Below are 15,796 nucleotides of genomic sequence, written 5' to 3' on the forward strand. Positions count from 1 at the left end.
ACCAATAGGTTCGCCCCAGGAAGAATGGATGGAGGATTTCAGAGCTGGTACCAGTTGGGAATTAGGAGGGTGGGAGATTTATTTATAGATGGGACTTTTGCGAGCTTGGGAGCATTGGAGGAAAAGTATAAGTTGCTCCGGGGAAATTTCTTGAGATATATGCAGGTGAGGGCGTTTACTAGACCACAGGTGAGGGAATTTCCGTTGCTCCTGACACAGGGAATTCAGGACAGGGTGCTTTCAGGGGTGTGGGTCGGAGAGGGCAAGGTGTCAGAGATTTACCGAGAGATGAGGGAAGAGGGGGAGGAGTCGGTAGGCGAACTAAAAGGAAAGTGGGAAGAAGAACTAGGGGAGGAGATAGAGGAGGGTATGTGGGCTGATGCCCTAAGCAGGGTAAATTCCTCTTCCTCATGCGCCAGGCTTAGCCTGATTCAATTTAAGGTGCTACATAGAGCACACATAACGGGAGCAAGATTGAGCAGGTTCTTTGGAGTGGAGGACAAATGTGGGAGGTGTGGCGGGAGCCCGGCAAACCACGCACATATGTTTTGGGCATGCCCGGCACTGGAAGGGTATTGGAAGGGAGTGACGGGAGTGATTTCGTGGGTGGTGAAGGCCCGGGTCAAACCAGGCTGGGGGTTAGCTCTATTTGGAGTTGCGGAAGAGCCGGGAGTGCAGGAGGCGAAAGAGGCCGACGTTGTGGCCTTTGCGTCCCTAGTAGCCCGGCGCAGGATCCTACTCATGTGGAAGGAGGCGAAACCCCCCGGACTGGAGGCCTGGGTAAATGATATGGCGGGGTTCATTAAACTGGAGCAGATAAAGTTTGCCCTGAGAGGATCGGCTCAAGGGTTCACCAAGCGGTGGCAGCCATTTCTCGACTACCTAGGGGAACGTTAGAGGGAAGACAGATGACCAGCAGCAGCAACCCAGGGGGAAGGGTGGGGGAGGGGGGAGGGTTTAGTTTAGTTTAGGTCAAAGATAATGGGGTTTTGTTAAAAATGTCTGTATTGTTATTGTTGCGTTTGCTTTGTAAGAGGGGAAAAATTGTTGTTTGGGAAAAAAATTTCAATAAAACATATTTTTTTAAAAAAGGATGTATGTTGGGGCCTCAACTATAAACAACTGACTTAGTTGATGGGTTTGAAAGCCATTCATTTAAATTTGCTAAAGACACAAAGATATAAGGTGGTATTACAAGTATATGGAGCATGGAATTCCAAAGAGACTGTATAGATTAAGTGATTAAGATGAAGTGAAATGAATTTCAAAGTAGGCAAATGTGAAGTCAGTAGTATTGGACCTAAAAAGAACAGAACACTTTGGAAATGGTGAAAAGTAAAAAACAATGGAGGCCCAATGAGACTTTGGGATTTAGGCACACAGCTCATGCAACTGTCATGAATAGATACAGCAAAATTATCAAAAAGACTAAGGGAATGCAAGCCTTCATGTCTCGAGGAATAGAATACAAGGTGTCGAAGTCATGCTTCAGCTATGCAAGGCCCTGGTTAAGACCGCACTTTGGAACACTGCAAGCAATTCTGGACATTCCTTAATACAGGAATGTAAGTCTGGACTTTAGTGTAGGTTAACCAGGCTAATACCTTGACTCCAGTGGTTATGCTATGTCAGTGATTACGCAAACTAGGGTTGTACCTACTGGAGTTTAGAAGGCTAATGGATGATTTGAAATCTTCAAAAGACATGAGGTGGAACAGATTGGGAGCAATTATTTCCACCAGCTGGGGAGATCTTGGATGGAGAGGACAGTCTAAAAACTAGAGCCAGGCCTTTCAGGAGTGAAATAATAATAACAATAATTGCTTATTGTCACAAGTAAGCTTCAATGAAGTTACTGTGAAAAGCCCCTAGTCACCACATTCCAGCGCCTGTTCGGGGAGGCCGGTATGGGAATTAAACCCGCGCTGCTGCCTTGTTCTGCATTACAAGCCAGCTGTTTAGCCCAGTATGCTAAACCAGCCCATAATTGAAAATACCGCTTCATGCAAAGGATTGTATAAATTTGGAACTCACTCCTGGCAAATTATGCTACACAACTGTTAACTTGAACAAAGAACAAAGAAATGTACAGCCCAGGAACAGGCCCTTCGGCCTTCCAAGCCCATGCCGACCATGCTGCCCGACTAAACTACAATCTTCTACACTTCCTGGGTCCGTATCCCTCTATTCCCATCCTATTCATGTATTTGTCAAGATGCCCCTTAAATGTCACTATCGTCCCTGCTTCCACCACCTCCTCCGGTAGCGAGTTCCAGGCACCCATTACCCTCTGCGTAAAAAACTTGCCTCGTATATCTACTTTAAACCATGCCCCTCTCACCTTAAACCTATGCCCCCTAGTAATTGACCCCTCTACCCTGGGGAAAAGACTCTGACTATCCACTCTGTCTATGCCCCTCATAATTTTGTACACCTCTATCAGGTCGCCCCTCAACCTCCTTCGTTCCAGTGAGAACAAACCGAGTTTATTCAACCGCTCCTCATAGCTAATGCCCTCCATACCAGGCAGCATTCTGGTAAATCTCTTCTGCACCCTCTCTAAAGCCTCCACATCCTTCTGGTAGTGTGGCGACCAGAATTGAACACTATACTCCAAGTGTGGCCTAACTAAGGTTCTATACAGCTGCAACATGACTTGCCAATTCTTATACTCAATGCCCCGGCCAATGAAGGCAAGCATGCCGTATGCCTTCTTGACTACCTTCTCCACCTGTGTTGCCACTTTCAGTGACCTGTACTCCTAGATCTCTTTGACTTTCAATACTCTTGAATCAACTGACAATAGATTATTTTATTTATTCTTTCATGGGATATGGGCGTCACTGGCTGGGCCAGCATTTATTGCCCAACCCTAATTGCCCTTCAACTGAGTGGCTTGCTTGCCCATTACAGAGGCAGTTAAGTGTCAACCACATTGCTGTGGATCTGGAGTCACATGTAGGCCAGGTAAGGGCGGCAGATTTTCTTCCCTAAAGGACATCAGTGGACCAGATAGATTTTTACAACAATCGATTCATGGTCATAATGGATCCCAAGGCACTATCTGAAGTGCAGTCAAGTGTTCCTGGTGTCTTGGCCAATATTTCTGCCTCCATGAAAACCAGCACAAATATATTTAGTTGTTCATTAATATCGGTGGGAAAATGCTCTTTAAAATTTATTTGTCATGCAGCCGTTTTAAAAAAAATAAGTTCAAGGTCCCTTGACCTGTTTTTGCACAAATGCGCGCACATTATTTATCACAGAAAAGATCTGTGTGGACCTTTTAAGGGTGCTGTGCGACCGTATACCCACACAGTTTAGTGGGAGCATTGCTTGGGACCTCGCTGCACAAATTAGCTGCCAGGTTTACATGCCTAACAGGTGACTTCAACCATGAAGCATTTGGAGCTGACATCAAGAAATGAAAGGCATTATTGTAAATGCTGGTTTTCTTCTCTTAACTAAATTGAACAGCCTTGATAGGTTGCAACCAGTGGCAACCAGTCCAAATATACAAAATATACCAGGCTCTCTTTGGGCTTCAGAGTCAAAATTTTATATCAATTGCTAAATGGCTACCGGACACACTCCCTGGGAAACAGTAAGCTTGATTAAAAATGACTGACTCAGGACACTTCCGAATTTGGTATTAAACAATGCAGTCTTCATTCCTTTACTCTCCCTCTATCTCACTCCGTTGAGTCATCTGAATCACTTTTGGACAATCTTATCATGGAGAAGGCCTTGCCGAAGGAGACTCAATAAATAACATGAACAGAGGCAGCGATTTAAAGTTGCACTTTACAGTTGAATCTTGAAACATGAAAATGCAGCCATTGCACTTCCAGTTATTACCTGAGTTCCTGTTGGGCAGCTGTTGAGTCAAGTGTATCTTCTAGTTCTGTTTTCAAAGCCTCCAACTCCTCACCAAGGTCTCGCTTCTGTTTATCAGCCTTAGTTCTGGCAACTTTCTCAGATTCCAGATCTTCCTGCAGTTCACTAATATGAGATTCCAGTTCACGGATTTTCTTTAGCGCAATAATCTTTTGTGCACCTTCTTCATCTGTTCTGTTGAAGATACAAAGAACCAGTTCAGAACAAAAAACTGGGCGTAACATTGCAGAGGCTTTCTGGACTGGTCCGCATTAATGTCTGGCAGTTGCAGAGGACCATAGGCAGGAAGCTGAAGTCAAACGTACACTATTTATATGTTGCATCTTCATAGGTAGGCTTCCAGCAACCAAAGGACAAGTTTAAAAAAAAAAAATATTTTTATTCTCCTCCTTTTTCACATTTTCTCCCAAATTTATACCCTCCAACAATAAACAATCAGTAACAAATGTCAATCCCCATATCAATAACAACGATCCCATCCTCCCACCAAACATTAGCCCGCATGTTCACATAAACAAATGACGAAAAGGAATCAGGAATCACCCAGTCACCATTAACACACACAGTCACGTCACCCCCCCCAATAAAACTAATGTTCGATGTTATCCAGTTCCTGAAAGTGCATAATAAATAATGCCCATGAATTGTAGAACCCCTCCATCCTTCCCTTCAGTTCAAACTTAACCTTCTCAAGAGTCAAGAATTCCAACAGGTCCCCCTGTCACGCCAGGGCACAGGGTGGAACGGTTGCTCTCCAACCCATCAGGATCCGCCTTCGGGCGATCAACGAGGCGAAGGCTACAACATCTGCCTCCACACCCGTTTCCAACTCCGACTGGTCCGACACCCCGCATATGGCCTCCCAAGGGCCCAGGTCCAGTTTCACGTGCACCACTTTAGAGATTACCCTAAAAACCGCCTTCCAGTAATCCTCCAGTTTTGGACAGGACCAAAATATATGATCGTGATCCCCCCCCCCCCCCCCCCCCCCCCCCCAACCCACAACGTTACCAAAGGACAAGGTTGACTACCAATGTACATCTTATTTTTTGTGAGTAGAGGTTCTGAATGGAGAACAAAAACTATCTTCTCTGTCCACATTCCGATTGTAATCTTTACCTGGCAAGTGCAGCCTGAAGTTCCTCCTCTTTCTTGGCCAACTGTGCTTTGAGCTCTGCAATCTGTTGCTGTAGCTCAGCAATCTGGTCATGTAAATCAGATGAGTCTCCCTCCAATTTACGGCGATTCTTCTCCAGCTCCTGTCGTTGCTTCTCCTCCCTCCTCAGACGATCTGTCAAAAAACAAATGTGCTACAATGTACTGTTTTGCTTTATCCACCCTGAAAACCTCAATTCGGAGATCCTGTTCAGGATGGAAATGGGGTACAGTGCACACGTGATTTCTTTGTGGTCCAAAATTGGTGAGCTGCCTTCTTGAACCACTGCAGTCCCTGAGCTGGGGTACACTCACAGTATTGTTAGGGAGGGAGTTCCAGGATTTAGACCCTGAACATATTTAAAGTGTGAAAAGGGGGACTTCCGGGTGCGGCGATGACCAGCTGAGTCGCACGTTTCGGCAGCTCCCTGTGAAACGGACTTTTGGGCTCTTGATAGGAGCCCCAACGGCAATTTTAACGGCTGAAAACACCGTGCGGTAAACCAGAAGGGTGTTCCCCCTGGACACGGATGGAAAAAGGAGAGGAAAGTGGCCGGATTGCAGCGGATCCTTTGGAACAACGGCAAGGAAGGCAAGCAGAAACCAAAATGGCGTCGGAAGGTGGCAGTTTCATATGGGACCCTGAACAACAAGAGTTTTTGAAACGCTGCGTGGAGGAGATAAAAAAGGAAATGAAGAAAGAGTTGTTGGCCCCGATATTACAGGCGATTGAAGGGCTGAAAGAGGAACAAAAGACCCAGGAGCAGGAGCTTCGGGTCGTGAAGGCGAAAGCAGCAGAGAATGAAAACGATATACAGGGCCTGGTGGTGAAGTCGGAGATACAGGAGGCACACCAGAAACGATCTGTGGAGAGGTTGGAGGCACTGGAAAATGACGCAAGGAGGAACAACTTGAGGATTCTTGGCCTTCCTGAAGGTGTGGAGGGGGCGGACGTTGGGGCATATGTGAGCACGATGCTGCACTCGTTAATGGGAGTGGAGGCCCCGACGGGTCCGTTGGAGGTGGAGGGAGCATACCGAGTTATGGTGCGAGGATCGAGAGCAGGAGAAGCTCCCAGAGCCATAGTGGTGAGATTTCTCCGTTTTAAGGATAGAGAAATGGTCCTTAGATGGGCGAAGAAAACTCGGTGTAGTAAATGGGAGAACGCGGTGATCCGCGTCTATCAAGATTGGAGTGCGGAGGTGGCGAGAAGGAGGGCGAGCTTTAATCGGGCCAAAGCGGTACTTCACAAAAAAAGGATAAAGTTTGGAATGCTGCAACCGGCAAGACTGTGGGTCACATATCAAGGGAGGCACCACTACTTTGAGACGGCGGATGAAGCGTGGACTTTTATTGTAGAAGAAAAATTGGAATGATTGGACTACGAAAATGAACGTTTGGACAAAGTGGTGGGGGGGGGGCGAAGAGGGATAGTATGATTAATCCTGCGGTATGGTAACTTTTCTTTCTCCCACAGGTGGTGATGGGGGGAGGTGGGGAGGGAGAGGAGATGGGGCGTTGGCCATGGGAGGCGGGGCCGAGGGAGAGGCGCGGGCTTGGTTCCCGCGCTATGATAATTATGGCGGGAATAGAGAAGCAGGAAGGAGGGGGCGCCGCACGGGGCGAGCCGTGATCACGGGGGGAAGCCGAGGTCAGCCAGAGTTTGCTGACTTCTGGGAGCAACATGGGGGGAGTAATTACGCTAGCGGGGGGTCTAGCGGGGGGGGGGGGGGGGAATTACTGGGTTGCTGCTGCTGGGGAAAGGGGGGAGTGGGTACGGGAAAGGATGGGCGGGGGGGCACCGTCTGGGAGAAATACAGCTGCGTGGGAACTGGGCGAGAAGCTGGAAAAAGATGATGGCTAACCGGCAAGGGGGGGGGGGGGGGTGGGAAGCCCCCCAACTCGGCTGATCACGTGGAACGTGAGGGGGCTTAACGGGCCGATAAAGAGGGCACGAGTACTCGCACACCTTAAGAAACTTAAAGCAGATGTGGCCATGTTACAGGAAACGCACCTGAAACTGATAGATCAGGTTAGGTTGCGCAAAGGATGGGTAGGGCAGGTGTTCCATTCGGGGCTGGATGCGAAAAACAGGGGGGTGGCTATATTAGTGGGGAAGCGGGTAATGTTCGAGGCAAAGACTATAGTGGCGGATAACGGGGGCAGATACGTGATGGTGAGTGGCAAATTACAGGGAGAGATGGTGGTGTTGGTAAACGTGTATGCCCCGAATTGGGACGATGCCAATTTTATGAGGCGAATGCTAGGACGCATCCCAGACCTAGAGACCGGAAAGCTGATAATGGGGGGAGACTTTAACACGGTGTTGGAACCAAGGCTGGATAGGTCGAAGTCCAGGACTGGTAGGAGGCCGGCAGCAGCCAAGGTGCTTAAGGATTTTATGGAGCAGATGGGAGGGGTGGACCCGTGGAGATTCAGTAGACCTAGGAGTAAGGAGTTCTCGTTTTTCTCCTATGTCCATAAAGTCTATTCACGCATAGACTTTTTTGTGTTGGGTAGGGCATTGATCCCGAGGGTGAGGGGAACGGAATATACGGCTATAGCCATTTCGGATCATGCCCCACACTGGGTAGACTTGGAGATAGGGGAGGAAACAAGAGGGCGTCCACCCTGGAGAATGGACATGGGACTAATGGCGGATGAGGGGGTGTGCTTAAGGGTGAGGGGATGCATTGAAAAGTACTTGGAACTCAATGACAATGGGGAGGTTCAGGTGGGAGTGGTCTGGGAGGCGTTGAAGGCGGTGGTTAGGGGGGAGCTGATATCAATAAGGACACATAAAGGGAAGCAGGAAAGTAAGGAACGGGAGCGGTTGTTGCAAGAACTTTTGAGGGTGGACAGACAGTATGCGGAAGCACCGGAGGAGGGACTGTATAGGGAAAGGCAAAGGCTGCATGTGGAATTTGACTTGCTGACCACAGGCACTGCAGAGGCACAATGGAGGAAGGCGCAGGGTGTACAGTATGAATATGGAGAGAAGGCGAGCAGATTGCTGGCACACCAATTGAGGAAAAGGGGAGCAGCGAGGGAAATAGGGGGGGTGAGAGACGAAGATGGAGACACGGAGCGGGGAGCAGAGAGAGTGAATGAAGTGTTTAAGACATTTTATAAAAAATTGTATGAAGCTCAACCCCCGGATGGGAGGGAGAGAATGATGGAGTTTTTGGATCGGCTGGAAATTCCCAAGGTGGAAGAGCAGGAAAGGATGGGATTGGGAGCACAGATCACGGTAGAAGAAGTGGTGAAAGGAATTAGGAACATGCAGACGGGAAAGGCCCCGGGACCGGACGGATTCCCAGTTGAATTTTACAGAAAATATTTGGACTTGCTCGCCCCGCTACTGACGAGGACCTTTAACGAGGCAAAGGAAAGGGGACAACTGCCCCCGACTATGTCAGAAGCAACGATATCGCTTCTTTTAAAGAAGGAAAAGGATCCGCTACAATGCGGGTCCTACAGACCAATCTCCCTCCTCAATGTAGATGCCAAGGTCTTGGCCAAGGTAATGGCAATGAGAATAGAGGAATGTGTCCCGGGGGTGGTTCATGAGGACCAAACTGGGTTTGTGAAGGGGAGACAGCTGAACACGAACATACGGAGGTTGTTAGGGGTAATGATGATGGCCCCACCAGAGGGTGAAACGGAGATAGTAGTGGCGATGGATGCCGAGAAAGCATTTGATAGAGTGGAGTGGGATTATCTGTGGGAGGTGTTGAGGAGATTTGGGTTCGGAGAGGGGTATGTTAGATGGGTGCAGCTGTTGTATAGGGCCCCAGTGGCGAGTGTGGTCACGAATGGACGGGGATCGGCATATTTTCGGCTCCATAGAGGGACAAGGCAGGGATGTCCTCTGTCCCCATTACTGTTTGCACTGGCGATTGAGCCCCTGGCGATAGCGCTGAGAGGTTCCAAGGGATGGAGGGGAATACTTAGGGGAGGAGAAGAACACCGGGTATCTTTATATGCGGATGATCTGCTACTATATGTGGCGGATCCAGCGGAGGGGATGCCAGAAATAATGCGGATACTTGGGGAGTTTGGGGATTTTTCAGGGTATAAATTGAACATGGGGAAGAGTGAGCTGTTTGTGGTGCATCCAGGGGAGCAGAGTAGAGAAATAGAAGACCTACCGTTGAGGAAGGTAACGAGACTTTCGTTACCTGGGGATCCAGATAGCTAAGAATTGGGGCACATTGCACAGGCTAAATTTGACGCGGTTGGTGGAACAGATGGAGGAAGATTTCAAGAGATGGGATATGGTAGCATTGTCAATGGCAGGGAGGGTGCAGGCGGTTAAGATGGTGGTCCTCCCGAGATTCCTCTTTGTGTTTCAGTGTCTCCCGGTGGTGATCACGAAGGCTTTTTTTAAAAGGATAGAAAAGAGTATCATGGGTTTTGTTTGGGCCGGGAAGACTCCGAGAGTGAGGAAGGGATTCTTACAGCGTAGTAGGGATAGGGGGGGGCTGGCACTACCGAGCCTAAGTGAGTATTATTGGGCCGCTAATATTTCAATGGTGAGTAAGTGGATGGGAGAGGAGGAAGGAGCGGCGTGGAAGAGATTAGAGAGGGCGTCCTGTAGGGGGACCAGCCTGCAGGCTATGGTGACAGCCCCATTGCCGTTCTCACCAAGGAACTATACCACGAGTCCGGTGGTGGTAGCTACACTGAAGATTTGGGGACAGTGGAGACGACATAGGGGAAAGACCGGAGCACTGGGGGGGTCCCCGATAAGAAACAACCATAGGTTTGCCCCGGGGGGAATGGATGGGGGATATGGAATGTGGCAAAGAGCAGGTATAACGCAATTGAAAGATCTATTTGTGGATGGGAAGTTTGCGAGTCTGGGAGCGCTGACCGAGAAATATGGGTTGCCCCAAGGGAATGCATTCAGGTACATGCAATTGAGGGCTTTTGCGAGGCAACAGGTGAGGGAATTCCCGCAGCTCCCGACACAAGAGGTGCAGGACAGAGTCATCTCAAAGAAATGGGTGGGGGACGGTAAGGTGTCGGATATATATAGGGAAATGAGAGACGAAGGGGAGACTATGATGGACGAACTAAAAGGGAAATGGGAAGAAGAGCTAGGGGAGGAGATTGAGGAGGGGATGTGGGCAGATGCCCTAAACAGGGTAAACTCGTCGTCCTCGTGCGCCAGGCTAAGCCTGATTCAGTTTAAGGTATTACACAGGGCACATATGACTGGAACACGGCTCAGTAAATTTTTTGGGGTGGAGGATAGATGTGCGAGGTGCTCGAGAAGCCCAGCGAATCATACCCATATGTTTTGGTCATGCCCGGCACTACAGGGGTTTTGGATGGGGGTGACAAAGGTGCTTTCGAAAGTAGTAGGAGTCCGGGTCGAACCAAGCTGGGGGTTGGCTATATTTGGGGTTGCACAAGAGCCGGGAGTGCAGGAGGCGAAAGAGGCCGATGTTTTGGCCTTTGCGTCCCTAGTAGCCCGGCGCAGAATATTGCTAATGTGGAAAGAAGCCAAGCCCCCGGGGGTGGAGACCTGGATAAATGATATGGCGGGGTTCATAAAGTTAGAGCGGATTAAGTTCATCCTAAGGGGGTCGGCTCAAGGGTTTACTAGGCGGTGGCAACCGTTCGTCGAATATCTTGCGGAAAGATAGATAGGGGAGAACAAAGAAGGCAGCAGCAGCGGCCCAGGACTTGGGGGGGGGGGGGGGATGGGGGTGGTGCTGTGTGGCCTGAGACAAGGCAGTTGCCAATTAGGGCTAGTTTTTATTTTTTGTTATTTAATATTTATTTATTTGTTGTTGTTTTTGTTTAAATTTAAAAAGGTCATTATTATCTGTATTGTTACAATGTTGTGTAAAGGATGCACAATGTACGATGCACAATGTACTGTGTTGGTTGACCAAAAATTTTCAATAAAATATTATTTAAAAAAAAATAAAGTGTGAAGAGTTTTCAGTGTGAAAACTGAAGCAAACTCGGACTTGAAAGGCAGATTACTGAACAGTTTCCCTGCCTAATCAGGGCCTATAATTGACGGTCAACAAAACATCAAACTTTCCACTAATTCTATTCTAGGCTGTTTCATCTCCAAACCCAAACTGTTTCATAGAATTTACAGTGCAGAAGGAGGCCATTCAGCCCATCGAGTCTGCACCGGCTCTTGGAAAGAGCACCCTACCCAAGGTCAACACCTCCACCCTATCCCCATAACCCAGTAACCCCACCCAACACTAAGGGCAATTTTGGACACTAAGGGCAATTTAGCATGGCCAGCCCACCTAACCTGCACATCTTTGGACTGTGGGAGGAAACCGGAGCACCCGGAGGAAACCCACGCACACACGGGGAGGATGTGCAGACTCCGCACAGACAGTGACCCAAGCCGGAATCGAACCTGGGACCCTGGAGCTATGAAGCAATTGTGCTATCCATAATGCTACCGTGCTGCCCCAAAGGTGTTCAAGGTGCATCGCCAAACACAAACCTTCAAAAGGTACATCTTTAAAGCTCCATCTACTTGAGAATCAATACTCCAGTACCAAAAACCACTCATGCATATGGTAGTGTGGGAGATATGTTTCTGGACTCGTAACTCAAGAGGCCGCGACTAATAAACTTTTAACCTTTGGATTAACAATTTTAAGTCAGTTTTTTCAAAAGTACAGAAGTACTTTTAGCCCCAAGTAAATTATTCCATTAATGCCCAAGTAAATTATTCTAACAAGCTACTACTCAACGCAAACGGGGACAGGCAATAAATGGCATCTTTACCAGTGGCACGCACATCCTGAGAAACGTATAACAGAAAATTGATATTCTAGATGGAGCTCAAGTGAAACTTTCTTTCTTGTAGGGTACCAGAGCTCAAATACAATTTTAAGCAAGGGACTGAAAGCAGCCCACCTAAATGCTGTCAAGGTTAACTATGATAAGCATTATGACTCTCAAAATTGAACGAGTGCTTCAAAAGCACGTTACAACAAAATACAATTCTGATGCAGGTAAATATTTTGCTGATGGCAGTTCCTCACCTTCCAGATCTGTGATCATGGTTTCATGTTTAGTCTTGAGCTTGAAAAGACTTTTGGACTTCTCCTCCTCTTCTGCAAGGTTAGTCGTAAATTCTGCTACTCGCTCCTCCATAAGTTTCTTTTCCTGTGGATTCATATGCAGAGAGGGTATGCACAACAGATCAACAACATATTGAGGTGATGAAAGTGATTGCTAGGAATGCTTAACTTCTTCTCAAAATTTGGAATAAACTATATGCTGTACATAAAAATGTGAAAAGCAATTGCTAACCTTATTGAGTTTATTGTTCTGATCTTCCATGAGAAAGATTTCATCATTCATTGCCTTCAGCTTCGAATCAACAGTACCTTTATCTAATTGCAACCTTTGTCGAGTTGCCTCCTCTTCTTCCAGCTGTTCCTCCAGTTCCTGGAAACACAGAAGTCAAATTGGATCATCAATATCACTCATCCCTTCCCTTAGCCTGGAGGCATTCAAACATTTTCTTCATGTCCAATCATTGGCAAGAATAACAGACAGGGGCAACACTGTTAGAGATTCATCCCACCAGGCATGCCATGTGACAACTCAAACCTTTTGTCACCAAATAAAAACGCTACAGGTCTACAAGGACATTCTCCTCTGCTTCCCAACATCATCCAAGTCTTAAATGGACATCAATTAAACAAATCCCAGAGCATGCAGACAAGTGTACGAAAGGGTGGTTTGATATCTAACAAGATCATCTGCACAAACCCTCACTCCAAAATATCCACCCTTTTCTAAGATGATCAAGTGAACAAATTAGGACATCTCCCCCTCACAGATCTCTCTAGAGTTGGAAGGAGCTGGGTACTGAGCGCAACAATTTTAACACCGCTACAAACTTACTCTACAAATGTATATACCAACTTTACCTGGATGTTCTGTTGCATTTTCTTCTTATCTGTCATTAGATGCTGACAGCGTTCTTCCTCCTCCTCCACTCGGGCTTCCAGATCATGCAAGATCTCCTCTAGTTCCTGCTTCTTGGCTGCAAGTCGTGCCCTCATTTCCTCAGCCTCTGCACAGAGCTCAGTCTCAGCCTGCAGCTGCTCCTGCAGAGCAGACTTCTCAACCAACAACTGCAAGGCAATTGGCAAGATGACATCAATCGGTACAACTCAACTCTGGCAAAAATGGTCCCCCACCTCCCTCCAGTGAAATCAATCAGTGCTCTCCAGGCGATGCAACAAAGAGTGCAGTCAATCTGCATGTAGTTTTGCTTCTGTTAATATTCAGGAGTAACACATTTTACCATTGGAAGAGGCAACTATTTCAGGGCGTAAGAAACATGAATACAGTATTAAGGGAAGGCATTCACCTGGGTCTGTTGCTCCTCCAGCTCAGACAATCTATTTTCTGTTTGCAATTGTTTCTCCTTGGTTTTTGATAATTCATCCTCCTTGGCAATCATTTCTTCCTCTTGTCGACTCACTTGAAGCAATGGCTTTACCTATATACATTAATAGTACACTTGTTAGAAATGACAACCACCCAGATATTTTCTCAAAAAATGAATCCAAAAATGTTTGTACATAGACATAAAAGGGTGACAATGCAGGGTAACAGATCACAGCGCAACAGAGCCCTGTCTCAGGCCCAGTACAGAACCAGCACCATTCCATGCAATTATACAAGGAGGACCAGCAGCCTTGCAGCAAAAAGGACGAAGTGGATCACAGGTTAATAAGGGTCAAGACCCAACTATTGGTCCATATTCCCCTGGTGCATGCCCACTCTCATTAATGAAAGAAAGAGTGATTTAAAAAAATGCTCAATTAAATAAATAAGAAGCATCCCTGACCGCAAGAGAGGAGCTACAGTATATGAACTAAAGTTCAGAATTCGGCTCAACCTCAGACCCCTGTGCACAGAAGAAACCTCTCAGGATGTCCCTAATAAGTGCCTTTGGTATCCCAATCTCCTGGATACCAACTTCCCGTACCGGCCTCCCCGAACAGGCGCCGGAATGTGGCGACTAAGGGCTTTTCACAGTAACTTCATTGAAGCCTACTTGTGACAATGTGATATTTATTTATTTATATACAGCACCAAACCTGGCCTAGCCCAGCACATTCCAAAACAAGACCTATCACCCCTAGACCAAGTTGGCTTTCTTAAATTAACTCATGCTTTATCAAATGAAAGTTTATATTGCCTGATATTCGCAGAATAATAGTGCAGAAGAGGCCACTCAGGCCAAGCGGGTCTGCACCAACGCATGAAAAACACCTGACCTGCCTATCTAATCCCATTTGCCAGCACTTGGCCCATAGCCTTGAATGTTATGACGTGCCAAATGCTCACTCAGGTACTTTATAAAGGATGTGAGGCAACCCACCTCTACCAATAATAATTCCCAATAACTTCCCAATGCCAATATTGGATAGATTTTCACAGATTCTGGTTTATCCCTACACACGTCTCTCACCCCCACTCTCTAATTGCAGCATATCAATCCTCCATCTGCCAGTTCTTCACCTGCATCCAACCAGGGGCTGGTTTACCACTGTGCTCAGTAGCTGGCTTTGAAAGCAGACCAAGGCAGGCCAGCAAACAAAGAACAAAGAAAATAGGGGCTGGTTTAGCGCACTAGGCTAAATCGCTGGCTTTTAAAGCAGACCAAGGCAGGCCAGCAGCACGGTTCAATTCCCGTACCAGCCTCCCTGACCAGGCGACGGAATGTGGCGACTAGGGGCTTTTCACAGTAACTTCATTGAAGCCTACTTGTGACAATAAGCGATTTTCATTTTCAAGTACAGCACAGGAACAGGCCCTTCGGCCCTCCAAGCCCGTGCCGACCATGCTGCCCGACTAAACTACAATCTTCTACACTTCCTGGGTCCATATCCCTCTATTCCCATCCTATTCATGTATTTGTCAAGATGCCCCTTAAATGTCACTATCGTCCCTGCTTCCACCACCTCCTCCGGTAGCGAGTTCCAGGCACTCACTACCCTCTGTGTAAAAAACTTGCCTCATACATCTACTCTAAACCTTGCCCCTCGCACCTTAAACCTATGCCCCCTAGTAATTGACCCCTCTACCCTGGGGAAAAGCCGCCTCCGTCGTTCCAGTGAGAACAAACCGAGTTTATTCAACCGCTCCTCATAGCTAATGCCCTCCATACCAGGCAACATTCTGGTAAATCTCTTCTGCACCCTCTCTAAAGCCTCCACATCCTTCTGGTAGTGTGGCGACCAGAATTGAACACTATACTCCAAGTGTGGCCTAACTAAGGTTCTATACAGCTGCAACATGACTTGCCAATTCTTATACTCAATGCCCCAGCCAATGAAGGCAAGCATGCCGTATGCCTTCTTGACTACCTTCTCCACCTGTGTTGCCCCTTTCAGTGACCTGTACACCTAGATCTCTCTGACTTTCAATACTCTTGAATGTCTCTTGAATACTCTTCAATGTCATACACCGGGAGCAGTGACAGCTGGCGGCCCTGCACCTTGCACCTACCAGAGGCCCAGGAATGTGGTGGCATCCAGAACAAAGGTGAGCGAGGGGGGGGGGGGGGGGGGGGGGCCCACGTGGTGGGAGTCATGGGTGGGGTTCGGAGGGTCAGAGGCAAGGGCAGTGGTTTGTCTTTTAGTGGCTCCCCCATCCTCTATTCCACTTCCCGATGCCGGATTCCTTGGTCCGACAGGATTTACTGGGCGGCCATTCGAGGGCATGA

The 15,796-nt window shown here is 47.7% G+C and overlaps 1 protein-coding gene across 2 annotated transcripts in view; it reads right to left on the bottom strand.

The window, feature by feature from the left end:
- LOC140403854 (myosin-9-like) overlaps positions 1-15,796 on the bottom strand; it is a 226,312-nt gene that overhangs the window by 47,555 nt on the left and 162,961 nt on the right. For both annotated transcript variants that reach the window (XM_072492056.1, XM_072492055.1), the window contains 6 exons: positions 13,430-13,561; positions 12,984-13,190; positions 12,358-12,495; positions 12,087-12,210; positions 5,017-5,188; positions 3,859-4,071 (listed from right to left, as the gene is read on the bottom strand). In XM_072492056.1, the coding sequence (XP_072348157.1) occupies positions 3,859-4,071; positions 5,017-5,188; positions 12,087-12,210; positions 12,358-12,495; positions 12,984-13,190; positions 13,430-13,561 (986 nt within the window). The remainder of the gene's footprint in view (positions 1-3,858; positions 4,072-5,016; positions 5,189-12,086; positions 12,211-12,357; positions 12,496-12,983; positions 13,191-13,429; positions 13,562-15,796) is intronic.

Source organism: Scyliorhinus torazame, chromosome 29 (assembly GCF_047496885.1).
Source record: "Scyliorhinus torazame isolate Kashiwa2021f chromosome 29, sScyTor2.1, whole genome shotgun sequence".
Taxonomy (NCBI): domain Eukaryota; kingdom Metazoa; phylum Chordata; class Chondrichthyes; order Carcharhiniformes; family Scyliorhinidae; genus Scyliorhinus; species Scyliorhinus torazame.